Source organism: Lucilia cuprina, chromosome 6 (assembly GCF_022045245.1).
Source record: "Lucilia cuprina isolate Lc7/37 chromosome 6, ASM2204524v1, whole genome shotgun sequence".
Taxonomy (NCBI): domain Eukaryota; kingdom Metazoa; phylum Arthropoda; class Insecta; order Diptera; family Calliphoridae; genus Lucilia; species Lucilia cuprina.
This window is the reverse complement of record NC_060954.1, coordinates 34184997-34210877: the sequence shown is the minus strand read 5'-3', so window position 1 is coordinate 34210877 and position 25881 is coordinate 34184997. Positions and strand designations below refer to the sequence as shown.

At 31.2% G+C, this 25881-nt stretch overlaps 5 protein-coding genes across 6 annotated transcripts; 4 read left to right on the top strand and 1 right to left on the bottom strand.

Annotated features, from left to right (window-relative positions):
* Window positions 1-28: 28 nt before the first annotated feature.
* Window positions 29-5836, top strand: LOC111686526 (juvenile hormone epoxide hydrolase 1). Its single transcript, XM_023448887.2, has 4 exons — window positions 29-307; window positions 4404-4603; window positions 4672-4876; window positions 4966-5836. Exons 1-4 carry the CDS (start codon window positions 116-118, stop codon window positions 5749-5751), a joined length of 1383 nt encoding a protein of 460 aa, XP_023304655.2. The 5' UTR covers window positions 29-115; the 3' UTR covers window positions 5752-5836.
* A 3319-nt stretch (window positions 5837-9155) lies between these two features.
* Window positions 9156-14343, top strand: LOC111686464 (juvenile hormone epoxide hydrolase 1). The gene is made up of 4 exons (XM_023448821.2): window positions 9156-9554; window positions 9716-9915; window positions 13070-13268; window positions 13329-14343. The coding sequence occupies exons 1-4, from the start codon at window positions 9360-9362 to the stop codon at window positions 14109-14111; spliced, it is 1377 nt and encodes a 458-aa protein (XP_023304589.2). The 5' UTR covers window positions 9156-9359; the 3' UTR covers window positions 14112-14343.
* Window positions 14344-16641: 2298 nt separating this feature from the next.
* Window positions 16642-19360, top strand: LOC111686452 (juvenile hormone epoxide hydrolase 1). The gene is made up of 4 exons (XM_023448809.2): window positions 16642-17259; window positions 17319-17518; window positions 17664-17874; window positions 18443-19360. The coding sequence occupies exons 1-4, from the start codon at window positions 17050-17052 to the stop codon at window positions 19265-19267; spliced, it is 1446 nt and encodes a 481-aa protein (XP_023304577.2). The 5' UTR covers window positions 16642-17049; the 3' UTR covers window positions 19268-19360.
* Window positions 19361-21429: 2069 nt separating this feature from the next.
* On the top strand, window positions 21430-23967 carry LOC111686493 (microtubule-associated protein RP/EB family member 1). 2 transcript variants are annotated; one of them, XM_023448859.2, is made up of 4 exons: window positions 21430-21548; window positions 22016-22138; window positions 22207-22741; window positions 23738-23967. In XM_023448859.2, exons 2-4 carry the CDS (start codon window positions 22060-22062, stop codon window positions 23880-23882), a joined length of 759 nt encoding a protein of 252 aa, XP_023304627.2. In that variant the 5' UTR covers window positions 21430-21548; window positions 22016-22059; the 3' UTR covers window positions 23883-23967. The 2 variants fall into 2 exon arrangements, with proteins under 2 accessions (XP_023304627.2, XP_023304619.2); XM_023448851.2 differs by lacking the exon at window positions 21430-21548 and having other exon boundaries at window positions 21782-22138.
* LOC111686483 (coiled-coil domain-containing protein 130 homolog) lies at window positions 23861-25875 on the bottom strand. Its single transcript, XM_023448841.2, has 2 exons — window positions 24575-25875; window positions 23861-24505 (listed from the first exon to the last, which is right to left on the bottom strand). Exons 1-2 carry the CDS (start codon window positions 25145-25147, stop codon window positions 23969-23971), a joined length of 1110 nt encoding a protein of 369 aa, XP_023304609.2. The 5' UTR covers window positions 25148-25875; the 3' UTR covers window positions 23861-23968.
* Window positions 25876-25881: the final 6 nt, after the last annotated feature.

Below are 25881 nucleotides of genomic sequence, written 5' to 3'. Positions count from 1 at the left end.
AATTACCCACAAACAAACGAAATAAAAACGATTATTCAGTTTGCCAACCACCTTCGACTCGAAGAGATTTCATTTGTTCTACATTGTATGAGTTAGACAAGAATATCGTTCGAAAATGAAAGGTCTTATAGTTTTTGTTGCTTTACTAAGTATACTTATCGGTTTCGGTTATCATAAATTCGATGAGTTGACACGTCCACTACCGTTGCCAAAATTCGACACCAATAAATATTGGGGCCCAGGAGATGCGGCTAAATATAAAGAAGACAAAAGTATAAAACCTTTTAAGATTGATATCAAGCCAGAGGTTAGTAATTAACAATAGAGTGTGACCTTTAACTATATCTAATTTCTAAAATTTGATTTGAAATTTAGTTATGAAAATATATTTCGAATTAAAATTTTATTATTAAAATCTATATGGATTCAAATATAATTTTGATTTTTGCTAATAGTTAACACTACTTGCATATTAATTTTATAATTACGAATGTTCAAATGTGTGTTAATGTACTTGCACAATGGGAAACTAATTCATAAAACATATGATATGCAAACATCAAAAACCCTTTAAAAATTTAACAAGTAAAAAGTTGTAGTCGGTCGAGGCCGACCATATAATACCCTACACCTGTATACGAATAAATAAAGCATTTTTCATAATAAAGCATTTAAGTTGAATTGCACCTTGCCTCAGATATAAAAAAGCCATTTATTGTTTAATAAAACTGTGAATATTTATGTAAAGTTTTGATGGGAGCTTTTTATAGGGGCTAGGGTCAAATGAGGGCCTATAATTATAAGAGTCATCAAGGCTAGTATAGAACTTGGTTTTGCAGCCTTTTGTCGAGATACGAGTATATTAAATAAAATTATGATCATAGAAGCCCTATTTGGTGGGTTCAGTTCTATGGGTAATGGACCGATGTTAACCATTTTCAATAGCCTTCGTCTAGAGTACCATAAAAGATTATGTGCCAATTGCATTTCATTATCTCCAAAATTGCGACATGTAGTTTGATTACAATGTTTACAAGCCATATTCGGGGGAACAGTTGTATGGGGGTCAGGTGAAATAATGGACCGATCTTAACTATTTTCAATAGGGTTCGTCCCTGGGGTAATAGAATATCATGTATGATCCGATTGGTATACTTTAAGGTGGGTATAGGACCAATATTATTATAAATTCAATATATCCTAAATTGATGTAGGGTAAAAAAATTGCTTTTAAAATATCAAAATCTGTGACACACATTTCTTATGGAATTTTTCTTAAAATGATGATCACCACATCTAGATTCTATTATTTTACCATACTTTATGTTAATTATAGTAAAATTAATAATTTAATCGGATCAGATTTAATGTCAGAAACTAACTACGTTCCAATGAAATTCTTTAGTCTTCTAAATTCATTATAAATTAAGGTTTATTTAAGCCATAATTAGACCTTTAACATCAGTCCATTTATATTGGACTCAATTTTTATCAGGACCCAAGGTGTTAAGATAAATTCTTACATAGTCATTGTTAATATTTTATTTTTTATTTTTTAAATTATTGTTAGATTACACAGTGAGACAAAATATACGAAAATTTAAAAACTACTATTTTTCTGAAAGGTGGATCAGAGTAGAACCGGAATATATTTTTAAATGTTGTCAAACACCTTCAAAATCTTGAGTTACGGGTAAAAAACTTTTTTCGTACCTTTCAGCACTTCTAAGTCAGTAACATAGAACCGATTTCAAGTTTCTCCACGGATTTAATAAAGGCCTCAGCTTCTGTTTTTATATATTGTTATATATACAGCTGTGTTCAAAAAAATAGGAGTGAGATAGAAAAATAATTGTGCAGCTTAATTTAAAAAGGAAAGATTTGAAGAAATCAAAAATTTTTCACGATATTTATTTGATAAGTCTTTAAAATGCAAAACAAATGTCATTGTGTAAATAGGTTCATTAGTTTTTTTTGGTATTAACTTTTTTCGAAATCCATATCCGATTACGACTGTTCAAAAAAATAGGAGTACCGTTTATTATCTTACCTAAGTAAGATTAATTTCCTTCTTTTCGAAGTAAATATTTAAAATATGATATAAAACTGTTATATATAAATGATTTTGAGGTCAGTTCACAATAATTTCCTTTAAAATCCTGAAAGATAATGTCAGAATTGACGAAAATGAAATCTGTTCAAATATCTTGAAAATTATAAAAATATCGCGAACAAAACATGAAAATTCTCATGGCATTTCATTAAAAGACATTTTGAATACTTTAGGAAGTCAGATATTTAAAAATCTCTCATAAAAAATAGACATTTCATTCAAAAATTATAACAGCTTCCTATAAGCGCTTATGGTTTTTTTGAAATTAATCCCATTAGGGCGCCCCAAACTAGTGAAACTAAGCCAAATCGTAGTTATTAAACATCGTAATTTATAAACAAATCATTTAAAAAAATAATTGATTTCAGACCATAAAGCATATAGTGAAACCCATTAAGTTTGCCAAGTAACACATTTAGTGGTGGTTTCATAAATGGATGAATTTTTAATGCATGAATACGACAACAAATAACATTTTTAAATCTAAATGAATTCAGAAAATACATTGGAAGCCCATTAAACGAAAAATATTAAGCTCTAACCAACTTTCAAGGAAGTTGTATAATAGGAATGATTCATAATGGGTATTGGCGAAAAGGGTATGGTTGTAGGTACACATATTAGTCTCATATTCCCAATAAACAAATTTGATAAAATGGCGGTGTTGTCGTATAAAAATATTTTTGATTTTAAATTGGTGGAAGCTCGTTTCATAGGAAGTAGGCCATTACATGATTGTCGACTTACTGATTCTGAATCAAAACGTTAAAAGACCACACGTATAATATCTGTTAAGGCTTTCTGAATAAATTACTGTATATTTGTTGATAATCGGCCACGACATGTGTCATCAAACCCCTTAAAACCGTTGTCGGAAGACATCAAGTTCCGGAGCTTCATATACCCAAATTCGAAAGTGCTTTCGTTTTTGTTTTTATTTTTATTTTAAAAATAGTTAAACTTAAATCGAATACTCCTATTATTTTGAACAATAGATTTTGTATATAAATTTAAAAAAATATATATTTTTGTTATATAAATTTCTTCAACATTCAAAATAATGGTTATAAAAATTAGAGAACAAAATAAATAAATTATAAAAATATTTAATTAAAAATGTAAATCTTTCCCTAAAAAATTTATATTCAAAATTTTTCAAATTTTCACTCCTATTATTTTGAACACAACTGTATATATATATTGTTATAAAGTTTATAACAATATATATAACGTTAAGGTAACCTTGAGAAATTTGTGTGAATTTCATCAGTAAACATATGTTTTATTTTAGTTGGGGATGGAAATGGTTTTTTGAAAGTATTTTAAAAAGGAACCGAACGTACTATTTATTAATTGATTAGACCCCCATGTCGATTCATGAAAAATACGCAACTTTGATTTTAAATATCCCTTAGCAATGTTCATAAACTGATTTTTTTAAATGATCGATTTCTGTATTGTTTGGACCTTATTAGACCCGAGTCCCTATACAAACCATTCTTTAATAATACAGCATTTAATACGTTTTTTAACGTAACTCCGGAATATTTTTATTGTTGACAAAATAACTATATATTAGTCTATCCTTATAAATTTTGGAAGAGAAGTTTACTTCTACGCCAGTGTTTATAAGTGAATTTTGACCTTGAAGTCATATTCTGAATGGGAGTTTGTATAAGGACTAGCGTCAAATGAGGAATGACCATTAAAAAATCAATAATATCATTTAAAGTTATATAAAACTAAGTTTTGCCGTTTGACATAATAGAACATTTAACATAATTACTTATCGTGGTTGTATGGGGGCTAGGCGAAATTAAGGACCGATTTCAACCATTTTCATTAAAAATTTCATCAAATTATTTTGAATATTTCTACCTGAAGCATGCGTACAAGATTTACATGGATATAACAAAATCTACTCAAAAAGTTATTCTCATTGGTATAATTTAATTTGTGGGTATCACGAACATCAGAACAACACATACTTAATACCCCCAAATATAGGGATGTAGGGTATAAGAAAGCAATAACATTATAGACCACATTTAAGAACAAAGTCTCAAATACTTATAAATAATTATAACTCTAAATAAGACTAACATATTGTCAAATATACATAGACCTTTTAATTTAATTAAAAGTTCAAAGCCATAAAACAAATTATTTAAAAAATATAAAATATTTTAAAAATAAATATATAAGCATTTTAATGCTTTTGTAGGTATACAACTATTTCTAATACACTTACACATGTATAGATATTATATAAATATTTGTTCCCCTACAGGCCATAACCGATTTGCAAAACCAACTAAATCGTACTCTTAAATTAACTGAACCTTTGGAAGGTGTTAATTTCGAATATGGCTACAATACTGATGCGATTACTCAAGTTGTAGAATACTGGCGTGAAAAGTATTTAGCCAAATGGTCCGAGCGTCAAGAATATCTGAACAGTTTGCCTCAATTTACCACTGAAATTCAAGGGTAAGATATACATAAATCCATTTTCTAAGATTTAATTTAATATTAATTTAATTTTAACTTTGTTTTAGATTACGCATCCACTTCATACATGCTAAGCCCAGTGCTGAGGCTTTGAAAAAGAAAAAGGTTTTACCTCTGCTATTGCTACATGGTTGGCCCGGTTCAGTGCGTGAATTCTATGACTTCATACCAATTCTTACCGAACCTGCCGATATGAGTGATTATGTTTTCGAAGTTGTTGCACCCTCATTAGTCGGTTACGGCTGGTCACAGGTAATTTAATATGGACTTTGTTCTATAAAAAATACTTACAAATATTATTATTATTATTATTATTATTATTATTATTATTTTTATTTTAGCCTGCTAGTAAAGTCGGTTTGAATGCTGCTGAAATGGCCATTGTCATGCGTAATTTAATGTTGCGTTTAGGCTTTAATAAGTTTTTGGTACAAGGAGGTGATTGGGGTTCTATAATTGGCAGCAGTTTGACCACTATTTTCCCTGATAATGTTATTGGATATCATTCTAATATGTGCATCCTAAATACTCCTTTATCGTTAATGAAAAGTGTCGTAGCTAGTTTTAATCCTGATAAATTTTTACCCGCTCGTTTCTTCCGCGAGCATCATTTTCCCTTGATTGATAAATTGTTGTGGGGTTTGGAAGAAAGTGGTTACTTCCATATTCAAGCCACGAAACCTGACACTATTGGGACAGCTTTAATTGCTAATCCAGTTGGTTTGGCCAGTTATATTCTTGAAAAATTCCAAGCATCCACAGGTCCTGCTTATAACCAACGTTTCGATGGTATGACCAAAGTTTTTACCATAGACGCTTTATTGGACAATGTGATGATTTACTATTTAACTAATTCGGCTACAACTGCTGGACGTCTGTATAAGGAGTCAATGTCTAAGGAATTTTTAAGTTATCAAATGGATCGTGTTCAGTCACCTGCACCCATGGGTTGTGCTCGTTTCCGTTTTGATTTACCAGCCGCCATGGACTGGCAATTAAAGGATAAATTCCCCAACTTAATTCATAGCAAATACTTTAACCAGGCTGGCCATTTTGCCGCATTGGAAGTGCCCGTCATGCTGTACATTGATTTTGCAGAATTTGTGGCTAAAATTAAAATGGAATAATTTTCTAAATTTTAATATTTTTATAAAGTTTTGTTAATTTATTTTATAATATTTTTTATTAAAAAGATTTGTTACTAAAATTAAATATGTAATTTTTTTTAGTTTTCCAACAGGACATCATCAATTGAATGACATCATATGAAAAAGGATAATTACAGTACAATGCGACCCTTTTTTGGGGGTTAAACATTTCTTCATAAGCATTTTTTTTGCTATGTCGTGGATTTTTTGTACCTTTTCTTTCTTCAGAAGGAACTTTTTGAGACTTCTATAATATTAAATCTAGAAATACTTTTTTGTTCTTTAACTGGTACTTTTTATGTTTTCTATAATGATGTATATAGAGACCTGAGAACCTATTAAAGGGACATTTTGTTACTTTTTGAATTTCCTATAATATTAGGTTGAAAGGTGTAACAAAGAACTCTTACTTGTTTTATGTAAAAATCGTAAGAATTTTCCTATTAGTATTCGTGAAGGATGTTATATTCCCTGATATTTGAATCTAATTTCGGCAATAGCCTGGCAATGGTAAAGAAAGTTCTCCGGTTGTGCCCCTTTTTATTATGTGTCCACCCAGAATATGTACCACCATACTAACTGCAGACTTACTCATTTTGAGCAGGCTTCTCGTCCTGCTCTCGTTATTGTCACCCCATAGGATCTTTATGTTTTTAACCACCTTTTCAATATTCTAAGAGGTCTCATGGGTTTCTTTCACCCATATTTTTTATACCCTACACCACTTTAGTGGGGAGGGTATATTGGGTTTGTGCTGATGTTTATAACATACAAAAATATTTGTCCTATACTCACCTTAAAGTATACCAATCGGCTTAGAATAATTTTCTGAGGGCCTTTTAGGGCCAAATAGGGCCTTTTGGCTTATAATTAATTTAAATGATCTATTATGTTAACAAAAGTCGACCAAACTTAGTTTTATAGAACTTTAAATGACACTACCGATTTTTGTAATGATCGGGCTTCATTTGACCCTATCCCCCATACAAACTCCCCTTCAGAAAATGACTTAAAGGCCAAAATTCACTTACAAACACTAATAACACTTTAAATTCTACATAAATAAAATTGAAGAAGACTTAACTCCCCCTACCAACATGTTTAAAGATAGGGCCATATTTTGCCATACTTCCCTTTGAGCCCTCTTAAAAAATCTCTCTTTTTGGCAAAAAAAATAGTAAAAATATTCCGAAATAAAATTTAAATAATCCCCATTTTTAATATACATACTGACTGGTGTAGGGTATCATATGGTCGGCTACGCCCGACTATACATTCATACTTGTTTAATTCTACCTTTGTTGCTTCAAATGGTTTTGTGTTCGTCAGTTTTAACTACCCTTAAAAGTTATTAAATTCGCTTTTTCGTTGCCAACTACACCTGAGTGGCCTGAAGAGTATTCGGTTATAGCTGTGGGCACATCCGATGATTTTGTATAGATTACCAATGTTTACAGTATGCACTAGTGACGTGCCAGTTACTAGTTTTAGCCAGTTCGCCTAAAGTTATGAGCCTTTCGGTTGTAAGTATCGCCTCACATCTTATATATGTATAAAAAGGGGTAATATCTTGCAACGTTATGATCTAAATTTTCTACTGTCTCTTCGACTCCCTGACACCTGCACGGTCCTTCAGGCAGAGATATATGCCATATATACTGCTGCGAGAAGAATCCGGAAACTAAAACTCGACTATACATATATACTCGGACAGCCTTGCATCTTAACTCCAATGTCATTAAGTCGGAATGCCTTCCCTATTGCATTCAATCGTTGGCACAACTGACACAATATCACGTTGAGTTGATATGGGTTCCAGGACATGAGGGCATCCGGGGAAATGAAATATCTGATGAATGCGCAACCAAAGGGTCGTCCCTGCCCTTAACCCTTGCGCAAAAGGACATTCACGCTCCCCTGAATTGAATAATTACAAATCAATGCAATGTGAGCTCACACAAATCCTTAAAACTTCTAGAACAACCGTTGCACAATTGTTAAATAAATAGTAGGTACACACAAACTAATGTACATACTTAGTACATAAATACGTCGAAAAGTAATGGGATCGTTTTGAAACTGATTTGATTTGAAAATACTAATAGCTTAATATCAATTACAAGTTCCTAAAACATCTGGAGGCTTTGGAAGCTATCTTTAAAACACAAATACACGAAATTATAAACTATTTAAACTTTCAATGTAAGTTTAAAAATTTTTTGTTTTGATAAATCGATAAGCAACAGAATTTTAATGAATATTTAATTTTACTAGTTGCTAGCCTTTTAAGAGAGCAAAGAGAAAAAGCTTTTTATTTGCAATGGATTTTTGGAATTTTGTTTGAATCTCTTTTTTTAACAAATGATCACACAAGAAGAGCGAAAACGAATAAGATAGTATTACGGACATGGTCGCCTTATGAAGCCCTAAACTAGTAATGATTTATTTTATAAAGTGATTTATTTTTTAATAAAATATTTCAGTCTTTATTTCTTTTTATTTAAAACAGATTTTTTGTTGTTAAAGATAATTATGCGTAATTTTACCGATCTTAAAAAAATCGATAGTTGCTCCGATTTTATTAGTGATATTAGTATATTTGATATAATAATGGGATCCAAAGTCAAAGTTTGAAGTTGCAGTTACAAAAAAGATAAATGAAGTTTGACAACATTGTTAATGTTGTCAGACGGACGGACATGAGGTATGTGACCATATATTTTTGTGAATTTGCCATGATGTAGGGCATTAAAAGAGATGTGTTTAATTTAATACTCATTATACATTTATTTGATGATTTAGCATTTTTTTAATGTATTGAAGTTTTATAGCTAAATTACGAAATGATTTTATTTTATTAATAAATAAGAATTGAACTGGGGATTTTTTATTTACTTACATGTAACTGTTATAATAAACAAATTCTTAAAATGTAATTAAATCATCAAATGTAGTAAGTGATCAAGTAGTGTTATTCTTTATTAGATGCGGTATCCAAAGACTTATCCAATTGAACTAGTTTAACAATGTTTATGTAGAACAGGGGTTGGCACAAAAAGAACATGACTGCGGACATAAATCGCAGCATTGCAGCTTAACAAATTTTAAGCACCTTTTTAGCATTCAATTACTAAAATGGCACTATGCAAATAGTTGTGCTAATTTATTACTCTTCACTGTGCCTTCATTTATTACGCTCTCTTGAATACTTAGCACACAGATCTTTAAATTACTTTTTGAACTAAAAGCTTTTTTGAGCACAAAATACAGCAGTTTCATTTATTAACGCTCTTAACCACCACAGACATTGTATTCAAAATAATGCTTAATCATTAGTATACTCAAAAAAACTTTATCGATCGAAACCACCAATTGTGATTTTTTTTTATAAATAATTAAATTTTAACAGCAAAAAAATACAAATTCAGTTGATTCTACCTACTTGAGGTGCAAAGTTCTCAAGAGCGCTTTGCGCTAATATTAAAGAAAAACCAGACAAACAAATTTATATTTTACTAAAGAATAAATAAAATACTCTATATAGGATTAATTGAAAAGTTAATTCTAGTAATAAAAACAATATAAAAATGGGCCTTTTTGTGCGAATTTTTATAGTTGCGTTCTGTTTGGGTTTGGCAGCTTTAATACAAAACTATCGCCTGTTGTCACAGCCACTACCGGCACCTAAGTTCGATTTACAAAAATATTGGGGACCCGGGAAAGCATCGGATTATAAAGAAAATACAGCTGTGACACCATTTGATATTGCGGTCAAATTAGAGGTGAGTTCAACAACACATTATTAAGTATGTGTGTATGTACATATGTTGCAACTATAGTTGCTGGTTGTTTCAAACAACAAATAAGTAAAAAAACTGGTTGTGACATAGCATTTGTTTGCTTAGATTAAAGTTTAATTAAAATTTGTTTTTCATTTTTACAGCTGATCGAAGATCTTAAAACACAACTCCAAAGACCATTGAAATTACATGATCCCTTGGAAGGTGTTGGCTTTGAGTACGGTTTCAACTCAAACTATTTACAAACTGTTATCAAATACTGGCGCGATGACTATATGGCAAAATGGCCAGCACGTGAAAGTTTCCTAAAAAAATTCCCACATTTCCAAACACAAATTCAAGGGTAAGTACTACAGTTATTGTTTGCTATAAATAAAATTAATTATATTTTTGTGTGTGTTGCGAATATTTTTGCATACATTATATTATTATACATAATAAAGCAGAAAAAAGTAGAAAGTTGTTAATCTGTTGAAAGTGACCATAGTCCATTTAGATTATATTTATAGCAATAAGTCAATTCAATTTCTTGCTCTTTTTCGCATAAATATTTTTTTTAAGACAACAACTTTTGCAAACATATTAAAATGCAAATTTTAGCAAAATACGTAATACAAAAGTCCAAAACTGGTATGAATATTCTTAAGTTATTAAATAATAATATGTTTATGTCACATGCACCTTTTTTAATAAATAAAAGCTCTAATTTAATCTTTTCTCAACATGCTATCTAAATAAAATACACTATAATATTGAATAACAGACTACAGTCAATGCTATAGAACAGATAACAGTCAATACTATAAAATAGGTTATAAGAAGGACAATAGTCAATATCATTGAACATACTATAGTCAAATCTATAAAATAAACCACAGTCAAAATAATAGAATATAACAGACGATAGTCAAGTATATAAATGACAATGATCAAGACTATAAAACTATATATAACCTAGACTTTATAATCAAGATTTTGTCTAGACTAAATTCAAGACCATTGAACAGAGTACGTATAGTGAAGACTAATGAACTTGACTTTATGGTCATGAAATAGACTATAGTCCAAACTATTCATCAAACTATAGTCAAAGCTATATATTAGAACTGTCTGTAATCGAGACTACAGAAAACAATAGTCAAGACTTTATGACAGACTATAGTCAAGACTCTATAACAGATTTTATGCCATATAGATCCAAGTATCTTGGAAGTGATGTTATTCAGGAAATAACATTCCTGACTAACACTGATTGAAAGATTCTTAGGAATTACGTTCAGGACACTAAGTTTCTGAACACTGTAAAATAACTCATTCAGTTCCCTCTTTTTTTTCTCTCTCATGATAAGGAGCGCACAACAGGGCCAATTACGGACTAGGTGTATTTCTTCGGATTTGATGTAATATACACCCTCCTGTCAAATTAACATAACCTATACCATGTTATATATAATACTAGCTATACCCAGTTCTTCATGTAGAATTTGATGATTCTAGCTCTAATAGTTTCTCACATAAACATATGCATTTTTCTACTTAATTCATACGGCGACCAAAGTTACTTTTTTTCTCCAAAATTTTCAGATATATAATAAAGTCCTGAAAAAACTTATTTTATTTGTTTCCCAGATAAACGAAATGGGGAGGCGCAAAACCCCCCATTGATAGTCCGCCCGTTATTCTCTGAAGGTTCACATGAATGTCAAAGTTCTTCAATTAAAATGCCGATTCTAGTTCTAATTGCTTCTCATAGGGGCTTCAAGCCCCCTATGATGAAAGTCCGCTGTTTTTTTCCAAAATGTTCAGATAAATATTAAAGTTCTTGATGCAAAATTCGAAAAATATAATTTAATTGGTTTCCCAGATAAACGAATTTTTGTATTTTATTAATATGGTTCCCAAGATTAACGAATTTTTGTAATTAATTTATATGAGAGGTGCCACTCCACCTAACGCTAATCTGCCCACTTTTTGTACTAAATAATCATATTGGCACTAAAGTGGTTTCGACAAAATTTGAGTCTCTAACTGTTATATAATCTGAAATATAATGATTTAATATTTTCTTAATATGGGCGTGTCATCTCGCCCACTTGAAATTTCAAAACAAAAAGTAGCCTATTGTTCCTTCAAGATATAGAGGAACACACAGTGTCAAGTCAAGAAGATCGGTTCAGTAGTTTAGACTCCTATGAGGTACAAACAAACATACATTTACTATATTTAATAGTTTTTTTTTTTTAATATAGAACAACCTTAAAATCATTCTTTAGCAAAAAATATGAACCAGATTATTGTCGGGACTAAATACTAGACTACACGTTTCATTATATGATAGACTTCAGCCAGACTTCTAAATTATGCGATTTTTCTATTCATACCCCATTTTTAATTATTTAACATTATTTAATAGTTAATCATACTCAGGTCATTGACTATAAACCTATGATTTTAAACAATTTGCCCATACGCCGTATATGTAACGTCTAGGTCAATATAGTAAGAAAATAAAAGCGAAAAATTAACATTATATTTAAATATAAATAAGAAAACGTGCGCTGAATAGTAATTAGTTTTGTCAATTGTTTTAATTGTTTTAAATTTTTAAATTAAATTATTTAAACTATTACTAAAGTTCAACTCTTAGTTAAGAAATCAAATTTTTACTGACATTGACCTTGGACACCGAATGAAAACAAAAGTTTGCAATTTTTTAAATGCCTAATTACAACTTCAAAATCTTTATGTATATATGTTTCATAATACGGACCCAACTAATGTATAAAAAATAATGGTTTTAAATTACTGAAAACTATATCATTCAGATTCTTACAAATCCCAGAGCTAGAAAATTCAAGAATTTTATCAGCATTATTACTAAACTTTTGTTTTACTTAATAAACTCTATGACTGGTTTTGTTTGACAATACCAGATTCATATAAACAATTAGACACATTAAAATCTTCACATTCATAGATTCATACAAATGTATTTTCGTTAAATTAAATTAGAAATTTCATCATACACACCTTTAGAATTTGCTACTTACGTGACTTTAAAAAAAACAAGTAGGAACATATTAAAAATAAATTGTTTATTGGTCGCAATACAAATTTTTTTCTGAACTTTGATAACGTGTAGATATTATGATGAATAAGCTAGACAAATGCTGATTGATAAGCAACAATTGCTTTCTCAAAAATGCTAAGTAATAGGTCTAAATTGTCTAGAATTTTCTACTATATATTGTTTTGATCGTAGATAAGTAAATATCTGTTCCTGACATTCTAATTACCTACATCTGTATAATGCAATTAATATTTAATTAAACCAATTAACTTGTTAAAAATTCAATATCTAATCTGTTTTTGATTGAAAATATATAAAGTTTTTTAACCTATAAGTAAACCATAGTTAAGTTTATAATCATTTATATAGTTCTATATGTTAAATTTGATAACTAAATAATTAATAACTCAATTAATTTCAATTGCAGTCTAAATCTTCACTTCATCCATGTTAAACCAAAGAAAACGGAAGGTAAAAAAGTTTTACCATTGATATTGTTGCACGGCTGGCCCGGCTCTGTACGCGAATTTTACGACATTATTCCTTTATTGACTACACCCAACGAAAAGAGCGATTATGTATTTGAAGTTGTGGCTCCAAGTTTGCCCGGTTATGGTTGGTCTCAGGTAAGTACATCTTACTATAAAATAAAAAATTTTATTGAATAATTTCTTTTCTTAACGCAGGGAGCCTCCAAGAAAAACTTTGGTCCCGCTCAAATGTCCATAGTTTTGCGCAACCTTATGTTGCGTTTAGGCCATGAGAAATTCATTGTACAAGGTGGCGATTGGGGTTCCATTGTTGGTTCCAATATGGCAGCTTTGTTCCCTGAAAATGTTTTGGGTTATCATTCCAATATGTGTGGCACAATGGGACCTATTGGTATGCTTAAAATGGTGCTTGCCAACTTTATGCCCAGTCTCTTCTATGACAAACAATATAGCGCCTTCTTTAAACCTTTGTCTGAGTTCTTTGCCAATACTATGGAGGAAATGGGTTATATGCACTTACAAGCCACAAAACCCGACACCATTGGCACAGCTTTGGCTCACAATCCCGTAGGTTTGGCAGCTTATATACTTGAAAAATTCTCCACCTGGACAAATGGCGAATACAAACACTTGCCAGATGGTGGTCTCACAAAACGTTATACAATGGATGCTTTGCTCGATAATGTCATGATCTACTATATCACCAATTCCATTACTACATCGCAGCGCCTCTATGCCGAACAATTTAGCAAAGAACAAATGAGCTTACAAATGGATCGTGTTGGTGTAAAGGTACCGACTGCCTGTGCTCGTTTCCTACATGATTTATGGCATGCAACCGATTGTCAACTTAAGGATAAATTTTTAAATTTAGTCCAAAGTACTTATCACTTAGAAGGTGGACACTTTGCTGCCATGGAAGTGCCCAATGTACTCTATAACGATTTTATTGATTTTGTGAAGAAAGCTAATTTGTAGAGTTGTTATATAATTGTATTAAAAATTCACAAAAAGTCTGTTTAAAATAGGAATTTAGATATATATATATTTTCGACTATATATTTTAATATTCAATTCTTTTATACATAACATGGCACAGGAATTTTGTTCTTTATAATTTCGTTTATTTGATAACTGAATATATGTTTGTACATTTTTTTTTATTTTTCATAATAAAGTTTTTTTTTTATTAAACTGTTAAAAAAAATAATAAATATGTTAAATAATTATTTTAAAGAGTGAAATATAAAGCTACTGGGATTGGTTCTAAAATAAAGGTCCTGTTCGGATATTCATGTATTACATGCCCAAACATATAGTTTTTAACATATTACTTGTTGACAAAGTTTCATTGAATTTAACTTTGCTTGCAACAAAATCTAAGATATCTGTGAGGTCTGAGAACAACTCCATAATGGAGTGATGTTTGTAAAGCATATACAAAAATACTATGTAATCGATTTAAAATTATTTTCTTAATTTATTATGCGATGTTTATACCCTACACCACTTTAGTGGGGAGGGTATATTGGGTTTGTACTGATGTTTGTAACATACAAAAATATTCGTCCTACACCTTAAAGTATACCAATCGGCTTAGAATCATTTTCTGAGTCGATTGGCTGGCTGTCCATCTAAACCTTGTGCGCAAGGTACAGGCCGCAATTTTCAAGATAATTGGATAATTTGGCACAAGGACGAAGCCTATTGAAAATGGTTAAAATCGGTCCATTATTTCGCCTAGCCCCCATACAACCGTACCCCCCAAATAGGGCCTTTTGGCTTATAATTAATTTAAATGATCTATTACGTTAACAAAAGTCGACAAAACTTAGTTTTATAGAACTTTAAATGACACCACCGATTTTTGTAATGATCGGGCTTCATTTGACCCTATCCCCCATACAAACTCCCCTTCAGAAAATGACTTAAAGGTCAAAATTCACTTACAAACACTAATAACACTTTTAAATTCTACATAAATAATATTGAAGAAGACTTAACTCCCCTTTCCAACATTTTTAAGGATAAGGCCATATTTTTCCCTATTCCCCTTTGAGTCCTCTTAAAAAAATCTCTTTTTTTGCCAAAAAAAGTAAAAATATTCCGAAATAAAGTTAAAAAAAACAAACAAAATGCTTTATTTTTTTAAATAATCCCCATTTTTTACATACATACTGACTGGTGTAGGGTATCATATAGTCGGCTACGCATTCATACTTGTTTTGTATTTAAAGTACAGGTCGCAATTTCCAATATAATTTGATGAAATTTAGGAAAGACAAAGAATACACTTAAAGATGGTTGAAATCGATTTAATATTTCACCTAGCCCCCATACAACCAGACCAGGCGATTTGCACCAATATTCTCTATATTCACAGACAATAAACTGATTTTATTATGAACAAACCTGGCCAACAGTTCGGTTGGACTGTCTTAATTTAATTTAACCTACCATTTAAGGTTTCACTAGTCCCTGAGCGTCGAAGAGACTAGCTATTTCCAGTGTCCGCTTTCCCTTACAAAGGGGGCACTAAGGTGACGATTGTCTCTTAACTTGTTTATAAAGTGTACGTACGCGACGAAAGATGAAATCGACAATCGAGTTTGAATTCTCGTGCTTATAGCCAAAAATCCCCAAAATCGGTTAGAAATACATAAACAGAAATCCCGATTTAAAAACTCTAGTTGTGCATGTATGTAGAATTTTGATAAGAATAAATCAATCCAAAAAAAAAATTTAGCCGGTAGATAGTAAATATTTAGGTATATATTTAACAAACGATACACAACAATAATTCGAGTATTTATTATAAATATTTATTAATACATATTAAATAGATGTTTATTATAGAAATACATATACACACTGACATAACAATAACAAAAAATGATCGTGTTGCGATCGTTTATGGTTTAGTGCAGTCATCATGCGATAACAAATACGTCCAGAAGTAGTTAATGTGGTAGTGCTTGTTCTGCTATCTCTACGATAATAATATTTAATACAGAAAACAAAATTTAAATAAGATTGCATTCGAATAAAGTCGAAATGTGGTCACCCTTTAAAAAAATGTTTTAAGAAGCTACAAATAGCCCGGGCCAACAATAAAAAAAGTTAAAATCTGGGGATCAAAACATATTATTTAATAATTAAGAAACTGAATATTAAAAAAAGTATTGTTAAGTCTCTGCGTTATTTTAAACTGAGATTGAATTGTTATTAATTCTGTATCAATATTGGACTTGTCATTATAGTGTTTTGAGAGACGATGATTCTATCCGACAAATATGTTGTACAATTATAGTCCCAAGTTCAACACTATATTAGTTACAAGAAATTTCGATGTGAACTACATTTCTAATACCAGAAGTATATTTTCTGAATATATCGAGGTAGGATCAATTTGCAGTAACAGTTAATGTACTAGCCAAACAGTAAAAATTGTGTTACTTTTGAAGGAGAAATCCGAAGATATACACTTAGGCCTCTATCGGGAATGTTGTGCTCTCAATAACCAGTGCCTTAGATGGAAAACAAACCCGGCAACCCAGACTAGAACACACTCGCAACTGTTAAAAATTTAAATTAATTGTATAATACGAATCCTTGGCTCTTTGGATCTAAAGTTTAAAAAATACATTTTCTGGGAAGAAAGTAAAATTAGAGTATGTGTATTACAAAAACAATGTTGACCCATCTAATTGTATAGGGTACGGCATTAATGACGAATAGAACACAATAAACGACAATCACAGCAAATATTTTGTGAATCTAATAATAATAAATAGTTGACTACAACACCTGTAACAAATCGCTGGCACGCGTTCAATCCCGGAAAAAAATAATTGGTTGGACAAATATCTGTTTTTATTTTAATAACTCGAGACACTTTTTTGTCTAAACGACAAAAATGTCACCAATTACAAGAATTATAATACTCATACTGGCCGTAGTCGGCGGCATGTTGTATAAAAAAGTGAATGAACTGCTCGGCGATGCCCCAGTGCCCAGTTTACCGCTTAATCAATGGTGGGGCGATGAGGCTGAACCAAATGATTGGCAGGCCTATTTGGCCAACTCATCTGAGGTTATTGGCAATAAATTACTCTATGCTGATCAGGTAAATAACGTTTCAATTTATAAAATTCATGATCAACTCAATTTTATTAACAATTTTAGACCATTGATGATTTAAAAGCTCAACTAAATCGCTCATTACAATTGACGGAACCTTTAGAAGGTGTTTCATTCGAATATGGTTTCAATACGAAACAATTACAAGAAATTATTGAATATTGGCGAGATGATTATTTGCCGCGTTGGCGTGAACGTGAAGTGTTTCTTTGGCAATTTAATCATTTTACCACCGATATACAAGGGTACATATTTTTCTTTATTTATTATCAATAGAATACAAAATATTAAACCTTTTCACTATCATCACATTTACTTATTCTTATCAAATCACCTAAAATTTACGACAAAAACAAATCATATCAAAATAATTCTCATTTTCTATTTTAGTTTACGTATGCATTTTCTACATTTAATGGTTTACGATGAATACACCGTAGATAGACATCATTACCCGGTCCTATTATTACATGGTTGGCCTGGTTCCGTACGTGAATTCTATAGTTTAATTCACAAACTGCATCAAACGAAAAAAGACAAAAACAATAAGTACATTTTCAATGTTATAGTTCCCAGTTTGCCTGGTTATGCTTGGTCTCAGGTGAGTAAGTCTGTAAAATAGGTCTTTAAATCGGAGAAAATTTATATTTAAATTTAAAAGTCGAAAAGTCGAGAAGTCTGAAAGTCGAAAAAAGTCGATAAATGTCGATAAGTCGAAAAAATTCGAAGGAAGTCAAAAAGTCGTTAAAAGTCGAAAAAGTCGAAAATTCGAAAAAAGTCGAAAGTCGGAAAAAGTCGAAAAGTCAAAAAAAGTCGAAAAAGTCAAAAAGTCGAAAAGTCAAAAAAAAAATCGAAAATTCGAATAGTCGAAAAAAGTCGAAATGTCGACTATTTTTAAAATACTTATAGTCGAAAATTCTAAAAAATCGACTTTTTATAAAATGCAAAAAGACGACTTTTAACTAAATGAAAAAAGTCGAAAAGTCGGCTTTTAACTAAATGAAAAAAATCGAAAAGGTTTCGTTTCAATTATAGAACCCTACTTACGATCAAATATGTATAACCAGATATTGAGATAACTGGCGTCAATAATTTTAAAATAAATAAATTTATCTGAAATATATATTCCTATAAAATAATGATTTAATTTTTACCTTTTTAATTTGCAGGGTACTTCGAAAAAGGGCTTGGGTCCCGCTCAAATGGCAGTTATGATGCGTAATCTAATGTTACGTCTTGGCTATAAAAAGTTTTTCATACAAGGTGGTGACTGGGGTTCAGTAATTGGTTCACACATTGCCACATTATTCCCGGAAAATGTTCTTGGCTATCATTCCAACTTATGTACAGCATTGACACCCAAAGCTATGATTAAAGGTGCCGTTGCCAGTCTATTCCCTAGTTTCTTTTCGCCCAAGGGTTATGAGAACTTCTTTTTCCCCATGTCGGAAAAACTGAAATTTATAATGGAAGAAACTGGTTATATGCATTTACAATCGACCAAACCCGATACTATAGGCACAGCTTTACAAGATAATCCTGTAGGTTTGGCTGCTTACATACTTGAGAAATTCTCCACCTGGACTAATCCTTCATATCGTAGTTCATCCGATGGTGGTCTTAAGAAACGCTTTAAACTAGATGCTCTTCTGGATAATATTATGATTTATCATTTAACTAATTCCATTACTACATCTCAACGTATTTACAAGGAACATTATGCGCCAGAACAGAGGGCCTTACAATTGGAACGTGTACCCACTAATGTGTTGACAGGTTGTGCTCGTTTCAAAAATGATTTAATGCATTTTTTGGATTTCCAATTAAAGGACAAATATCCCAATTTAATTCATAGTACTTATCACAACGAAGGTGGTCATTTTGCCGCCATGGAGTTGCCAACCACTTTATATGAGGACTTTATAAACTTTGTTAAGAAGGTGGAAAAAGTAAAGAAAATTTCTAGTTACAAAAGAGAACTGGAAACCAGTTAATTATATAATTTAAATAAGTAGAATATTTGTAATTGGATTTTATAGTTTTTGTAAATAAACAATTCACAAAAAAAATTATGTTTTTTTTTTATTGTGTATAAGTTTGCAATTCCGTTTTTCGTAAGATCCTAAATATCAAACATGCTTTCGAGAAGTTTCCTTTTCAAAATCATGAAATTTACATACTTCCTTTAAATAAATTAATTGTTAATAACCCCCCCTCCTCTAATGTTATAATAAAAAATAAAATATTGCTCAACTACAATAAGCTTTAATTAGGGACTATTAATCAAAATTGAAAGTGAATTTTAAACCTTGATAAAATCTTAACCGCCCGTTATACTCTAAATATTCAGATGAATGTCAAAATTCTTAAAGTAAAATTTTAAGATTCTAGCTCTAATAGTTTCTCTAATATACGATTTTTTATATTTATTTCATATGACGTCTCCAAGCCAACTCAGATTAAAGTCCGTTTTATTTCCTCCAAAATGTTCAGATGAATATTAAAGTCCTTCTTGCAAAATTTTAAGAAATTAGTTCTATTTGTTTCCCATATAAATTAATATGGGAGGTGCCGCTCCCCTCATGGGTAGTCCACCAATTTATTTCCAAAAATGTTTACATGGACAATAAAGTTATTCTCGTAATTTTTAGATTCCAAATGTATTTAATTTATGTGAGAGGTGCCACGCCCCTTAATGCTAGTCCGCCCACCGTTTGTCCTAAATAATCCTATTGACACTAAAGTGGATCTTACAAAATTTGAGGACTCTATTATATTATCTCAGATGTACTGACTTTCATAATATGGGCGTGGCACCTCACCCACATGAAATATAATATAATATAATATAAGTAGCCCAAAGTTCCTTCCAGACATAGGTTAGGCAGGCATGTCGTCCCCTCGCGATGTCATCACTAGGGAGACACTTGGGTACAGTATTTGATCCCTTTGTGATACCTGAAAGGGCTGCATGACTGTCGGTATACAGGAAACTCTGTGAAAATTTTAGAAAAATCGGTCCAGCCGTTTAGCAGTCTATAAAGTCCAAATAAACAAACATACATTCATACATACAAACACACTTTCATTATACCCTACACCACTTTTGTGGGGAGGGTATATTGGGTTTGTGCTGATGTTTGTAACATACAAAAATATTCGTCCTATACCCACCTTAAAGTATACCAATCGGCTTAGAATCATTTTTCGTCCGTCCGTCTGGCTGGCTGTCCATGTAAAGCTTGTGCGCAAGGTACAGGCCGCAATTTTCAAGATAATTGGATGAAATTTGGCACACACGCTCTTGGCCCAAGGACGAAGAATATTGAAAATGGTTAAAATCGGTACATTATTTCGACTAGCCCCCATACAACCGTACCCCCCAAATAGGGCCTTTTGGCTTATAATTAATTTAAATGATCTATTATGTCAACAAAAGTCGACAAAACTTAGTTTTATAGAACTTTAAATGACACTACCATCGGGCTTCATTTGACCCTATCCCCCATACAAACGCCCCTTCAGAAAATGACTTAAAGGTCAAAATTCACTTACAAACACTAATAACACTTTTAAATTCTACATAAATAATATTGATGAAGACTTAACTCCCCCCACCAACATTTTTAAGGATAGGGCCATATTTTGCAATACTCCCCTTTAAGCCCTCTTAAAAAATCTCTTTTTTTAAAAAAAAAAAAAAGTAAAAACATACCGAAATAAAGTTAATAAACAAACCAAATGCTTTATTTTTTAAATAATCCCCATTTTTAACATACATACTGACTGATGTAGGGTATCATATGGTCGGCTACGCCCGACTATACATTCATACTTGTTTTTATATTCACCCTGATCTTTTTATTCATCACCCTGGTGGGTATAAATTGAGGTAGATTTTGAAGAAACTTAAAAAGGAGCTTAAAATTTTGTAAATAATAACAATTGTCTCATTGTAAAACATAACTCAATACATATTTCCAAAAAAATCGCTTGTTTATCACTCGATTTTGTTGTTGTACTTTAGGCGGGTAAGTTATTTGTTGTACACTTGGCATTCGTAAGATCCTTTATAATTTGCACTGAATAAGCAGTAAAAATATCAATAAATTTTAAATAAATTGCAAAAATTTTATTAAAAATCAATAATTTATACACAAAGATATAAAAAGTAATCAATCAAAAGCATTTTAAATAAATACACAATGGGTACTTCAAGAAATATTATTTGAAGAACTGCCATTCTTATTTCCTTTCTGGTTAAAAAAAAGAAAAGTAAATTTTTAATAAATTAACATTTACAATAAATAGTAAAAGTATTAATAACTGTTGTAAAAAAAACTATGAAAATAAATAATTACAAAGATATCTAAAACAAGTGATCGTTAATAGAACAGAAACTCGATCATTTACATACTTCATGTACAAATTGGTCATTTATAGAAATTAGCGGCAGTGGACAAAGAATTACGCACTCTTGTCTCTAATCGTAAGAGAGCTGAATAAAACCACAAAAGTTATCAGCAGCTCAATAATAACAACAAATTAAGTATTAATAAAAATCAATATTAACAAAAGTTTGCATTCATTTGTCTGCGATACCGTTACATTCATTTGCAATTTATTCGCGACCGCATTAACAAAAGAAAACTCAAACATTTTTTTATTAAAGAATTAAAAGAAACTGCAAGTTTAAAGCAAAATAATATATTAATTAATTAAACATATTACAATCATGACAGATTTAAAGACAACTGTTACGCTAACAAGTGCCACGGTAGAGAAAATGTCTCGTCACGATATGTTAGAATGGGTCAATAGCACCGTTCATGGACAATATAAAAAAATTGAAGAGCTGTGCTCTGGTAAGTTTTCCATATTTAGTATAACCATATAAATTCTTAGTGGCAACTGGTATTTTTTACTCTTCTAGGGGTGGCATATTGCCAAATGATGGAACTGTTGTTTCCCAATACAGTGGGTTTGAAAAAAATCAAATGCAATGCAAAATTGGAACATGAATTTCTACACAACTTAAAGCTTTTCCAGGCTGCCTTTATAAAACTCAATTTCGACAAATCCGTTCCAATTGATCGTTTAATCAAGGGGAAATTTCAAGATAATTTTGAGTTCTTACAATGGTTTAAGAAATTTTTCGATACACATTCGGCCGGTAAAGAGAATTTGAAAGTACCAGCTGCCTTGGCAGCAGCAACACATAATGCCCCTAAGCCAATAAGAAAACCAGGAGCACAACCATTAACCGGGTCTGGAGCATCGTCAAAGACTACCAAATCGTCGGATATTTTGAAAACACCCAAAAGTGGTCAACAGCATGACGAAAGAATAGTTTCGCCTTCAAGTCTTCGTGTGTTGCAGGAGACACAGGAAGAATTGAACAAACAAACCTTGAGTATAGAACTGGAGCGGAATACATACTATAAGAAACTAACTGAAATTGAAGCCATGTAAGTTTATAAGCATTTGAAATTGTTGTCTCATGAGTAGTTTTAAAATAAGACGTCGCAAGTTAGATCTGACGTATGAATATTTGGAAGAATATGCCAGCATTTAGGGCTATTAGCTATATATTTAACGAACACCTTGATAAATTGCCAGCGATTTTAACATTTTAATCATCCACTAATAGATTTCAAAACGACCGCCAGAAAACTTATCCATAGGACTCAATGTATGAAAATTAACCTTTTCGCTTAAGTTTTTTTAGTGCCTACTCTCTAGATTATCTAAAAACTGTATTCACTCTTCTACATTTATGCCCAAAGGCGAATTAGAGCTAAGCCGATAGTCACACGATAGTGTAAGTTACTGTAACTTCGGATGCAGTGACACATTACCAAGCTGCTGGGATCTTTTACACGTACATGTAAATATATTTAAATAAACATATGTATGTATGTACATAGGAACATATTACTTGTTTTAAGGGGCGTATTTCATATGCCAAACATAGAAAGGTTATACTTATTTCCCACATCACAGATTATAAATAGAACTGCAGAGTTTAAGATAGAACATATGGGCCATTTCGGATATGTACCATTGAACTACACTGTATCTGATGATTAGTTTGTGATGATGATGCATAGAAACTGATGCTCACTTTGTTTTTTTATTATTGAAAATCTAATTACCTACTCAATTATTGCAACAATCATTATTATGACGAGTTTTGCCGTTTTTACGCATCATAATTTCTGTGATTCATTTGTAAACGTACTGTGAATCACATGCAGCGCAGTGATATATTTCCAAACAGACCCTGTGTAACAGCACTTATTGACGATTTTTTTAAACTAACTTTTGTGAAAAGTTTCTAACATTATTGCAGTTTTCAAAATTTTTTTAAGAAAATATTGATGTAAAACACTGATTAAACTTTTAAAAAATTTCAAAATTTTAGAAAGTATAGACTTTTTTTATAAATATCCTTTCCTTTTCAGTCTTCATGAATCCATAAAAAATGAAGTCTATGTTGATTGGTGTAATCGTGCGTTAGCCATACTATATGCTGTGGATGATAATGCTGCCCCCGGCGATGAAGAAGAGGGTGCTGAAGGTTATGGTGCTGTAACAGCCGATTTATAAAACCTTTATTATTATTTTCTACTTAAAACTATTATGTATTTTCTTATTATGTTTATACATGTAATAAAATTCTAAATAAATATTATTTAGCTTTCTTCATTGTCTGAAGGATCTGAGGATTGAGATGCTATGGAAGAATTGGAACTCGCATAATCACAAACTAATGCTAAACTTTTGGGTAAATCTACTAAACAAGCATTAGCGGCATTTGCAGACGTTGTTGGATTGTCTCCATTTGCTTCATTTATATCTTCAATTGATTCCACTTCTTTATTATTACATTTCTGTTCGATATCTGGGCAATTTTTAGTTGTATTACTACTTTCGCTTTCAATTTGTTTTCTTTTGATTCCCAATTGTTTATAATCTAGATTAGAACTTAAGGCTTTTTGTCGTTTAAGACCACCAAAAGTTGTTTGTGTTGCTCCTGGTAGTGTTGGTTGTAGCAATATATCAATGCGTTTTTCTTCCTCTCTTTCTTGGGCACTTTTACTTTGCAGTTTCATTAGAGCAGCCATTTGACGATCCTGTTGAGTTTCGGGCAAAAGTGCTATATCCAGACTACTTTTAGCCAATAGTTTGTCATCAAGTTCTTTCAATGCTTTCAATTCGGTTTTCTTAGTCTGAAATTATGCAAAAAAAGATTGATTTTTTAATTATATACCTTTTGTTGTTTATAATTAAAAACTTACCCTGAATTCTGCTCTCAATTTACAATTTGCTTCGTAACAATCACTCCATACTGTCTTATTCCTTTCCATTAACTTCTCCAAAACTGGCTTCGCCTGATCTCCGGCCTTTTGATCTTTGGCTTGATGTTCCAACTTGTACATGGCATCATCAAACAAACGTTTTTGTACTTCTTTCGTTTCTGGCACAACTTGTTCATTTTGTGTAGGATCCCAACGATTTTCCTGTCTTCTAGCACCCGATAGTATCACATAATCCAGATTACCAGGATCAGTTTGTATTTCAAAGTGATTGTCACATAAATGACATTTCATGCGAAACTTGTAGATGGGAGTGGAATAGTACATGCCCACTTTGGTCTTTTCCGCATTATAACGAACACCCATTCCTATGTGATTCTTACATCCATCACACCAAATATTGTAGGGCATTTCAAATCTAATGATTATTATGCCCAAGTGGATTTTTCTTGCACGTTCCCGCAAAGCGTGGGTTCCACGGAATTTGTTAAGGCCTCCTTTTTTTGGATCATAATCAGGCGGATAGTATTTATTTTGTCCTTTGCGTTCACCCATTTTGTTTCAAAAATATACGGCTTTTTTCAAAAAAAAAATAAATTAAAGTGAATTTACAAAGTAAAAACTTCAATCTCTTGTGTCAAACGTTTGTTTGAAAACAAAGCACAGCTGTTTTTTAAACACGCAAGGGTGCCAGATTGCATTGAAAACATTTACAGTGGTACCAATATATAAGCATTTATTTTTTAAAATTTGTTATTGTTAAAAAATGAATATTGTAAATAAACCTAAACAGAAAATGCAATTAAAAGTTTAGTTTTTTTAGATATACAAAGAAAACGAAATACATTAATTACATTAAATAAACTATTTAAATGAAAATGATAATCTAATGTTTATGATATAACTTTCTTAAATGGAAATCAAAATTCAATTTAAATTTCGAATGTTTCTTCCTAACTTACAGCAGCTTTAACTGATTCAACATTTAACTGATTTAAATTTTAAAATAAATTTTTAACTATTCTTTTGGACATTTAGCATATTAATATATAATTGTAATATGCTAAATGTCCAAAAGAATAATTAAAAATTTATTTTAAAGCTGTTAACGCATGTTCTTTAATACAAAATTAAATTTCTTGCCAAATTTTTATACCCTTCACCATCGTGAGAAGTGTATATTGTTGAGATTGTAGGTCTGATAGCGGGGGAGTTGGCATGTTCTTCCTGGATGTTCCAAGCATTAGTGGCTCGTCTTGCACTTTCGTTTTTGTTGTTCCTTTCTTTGT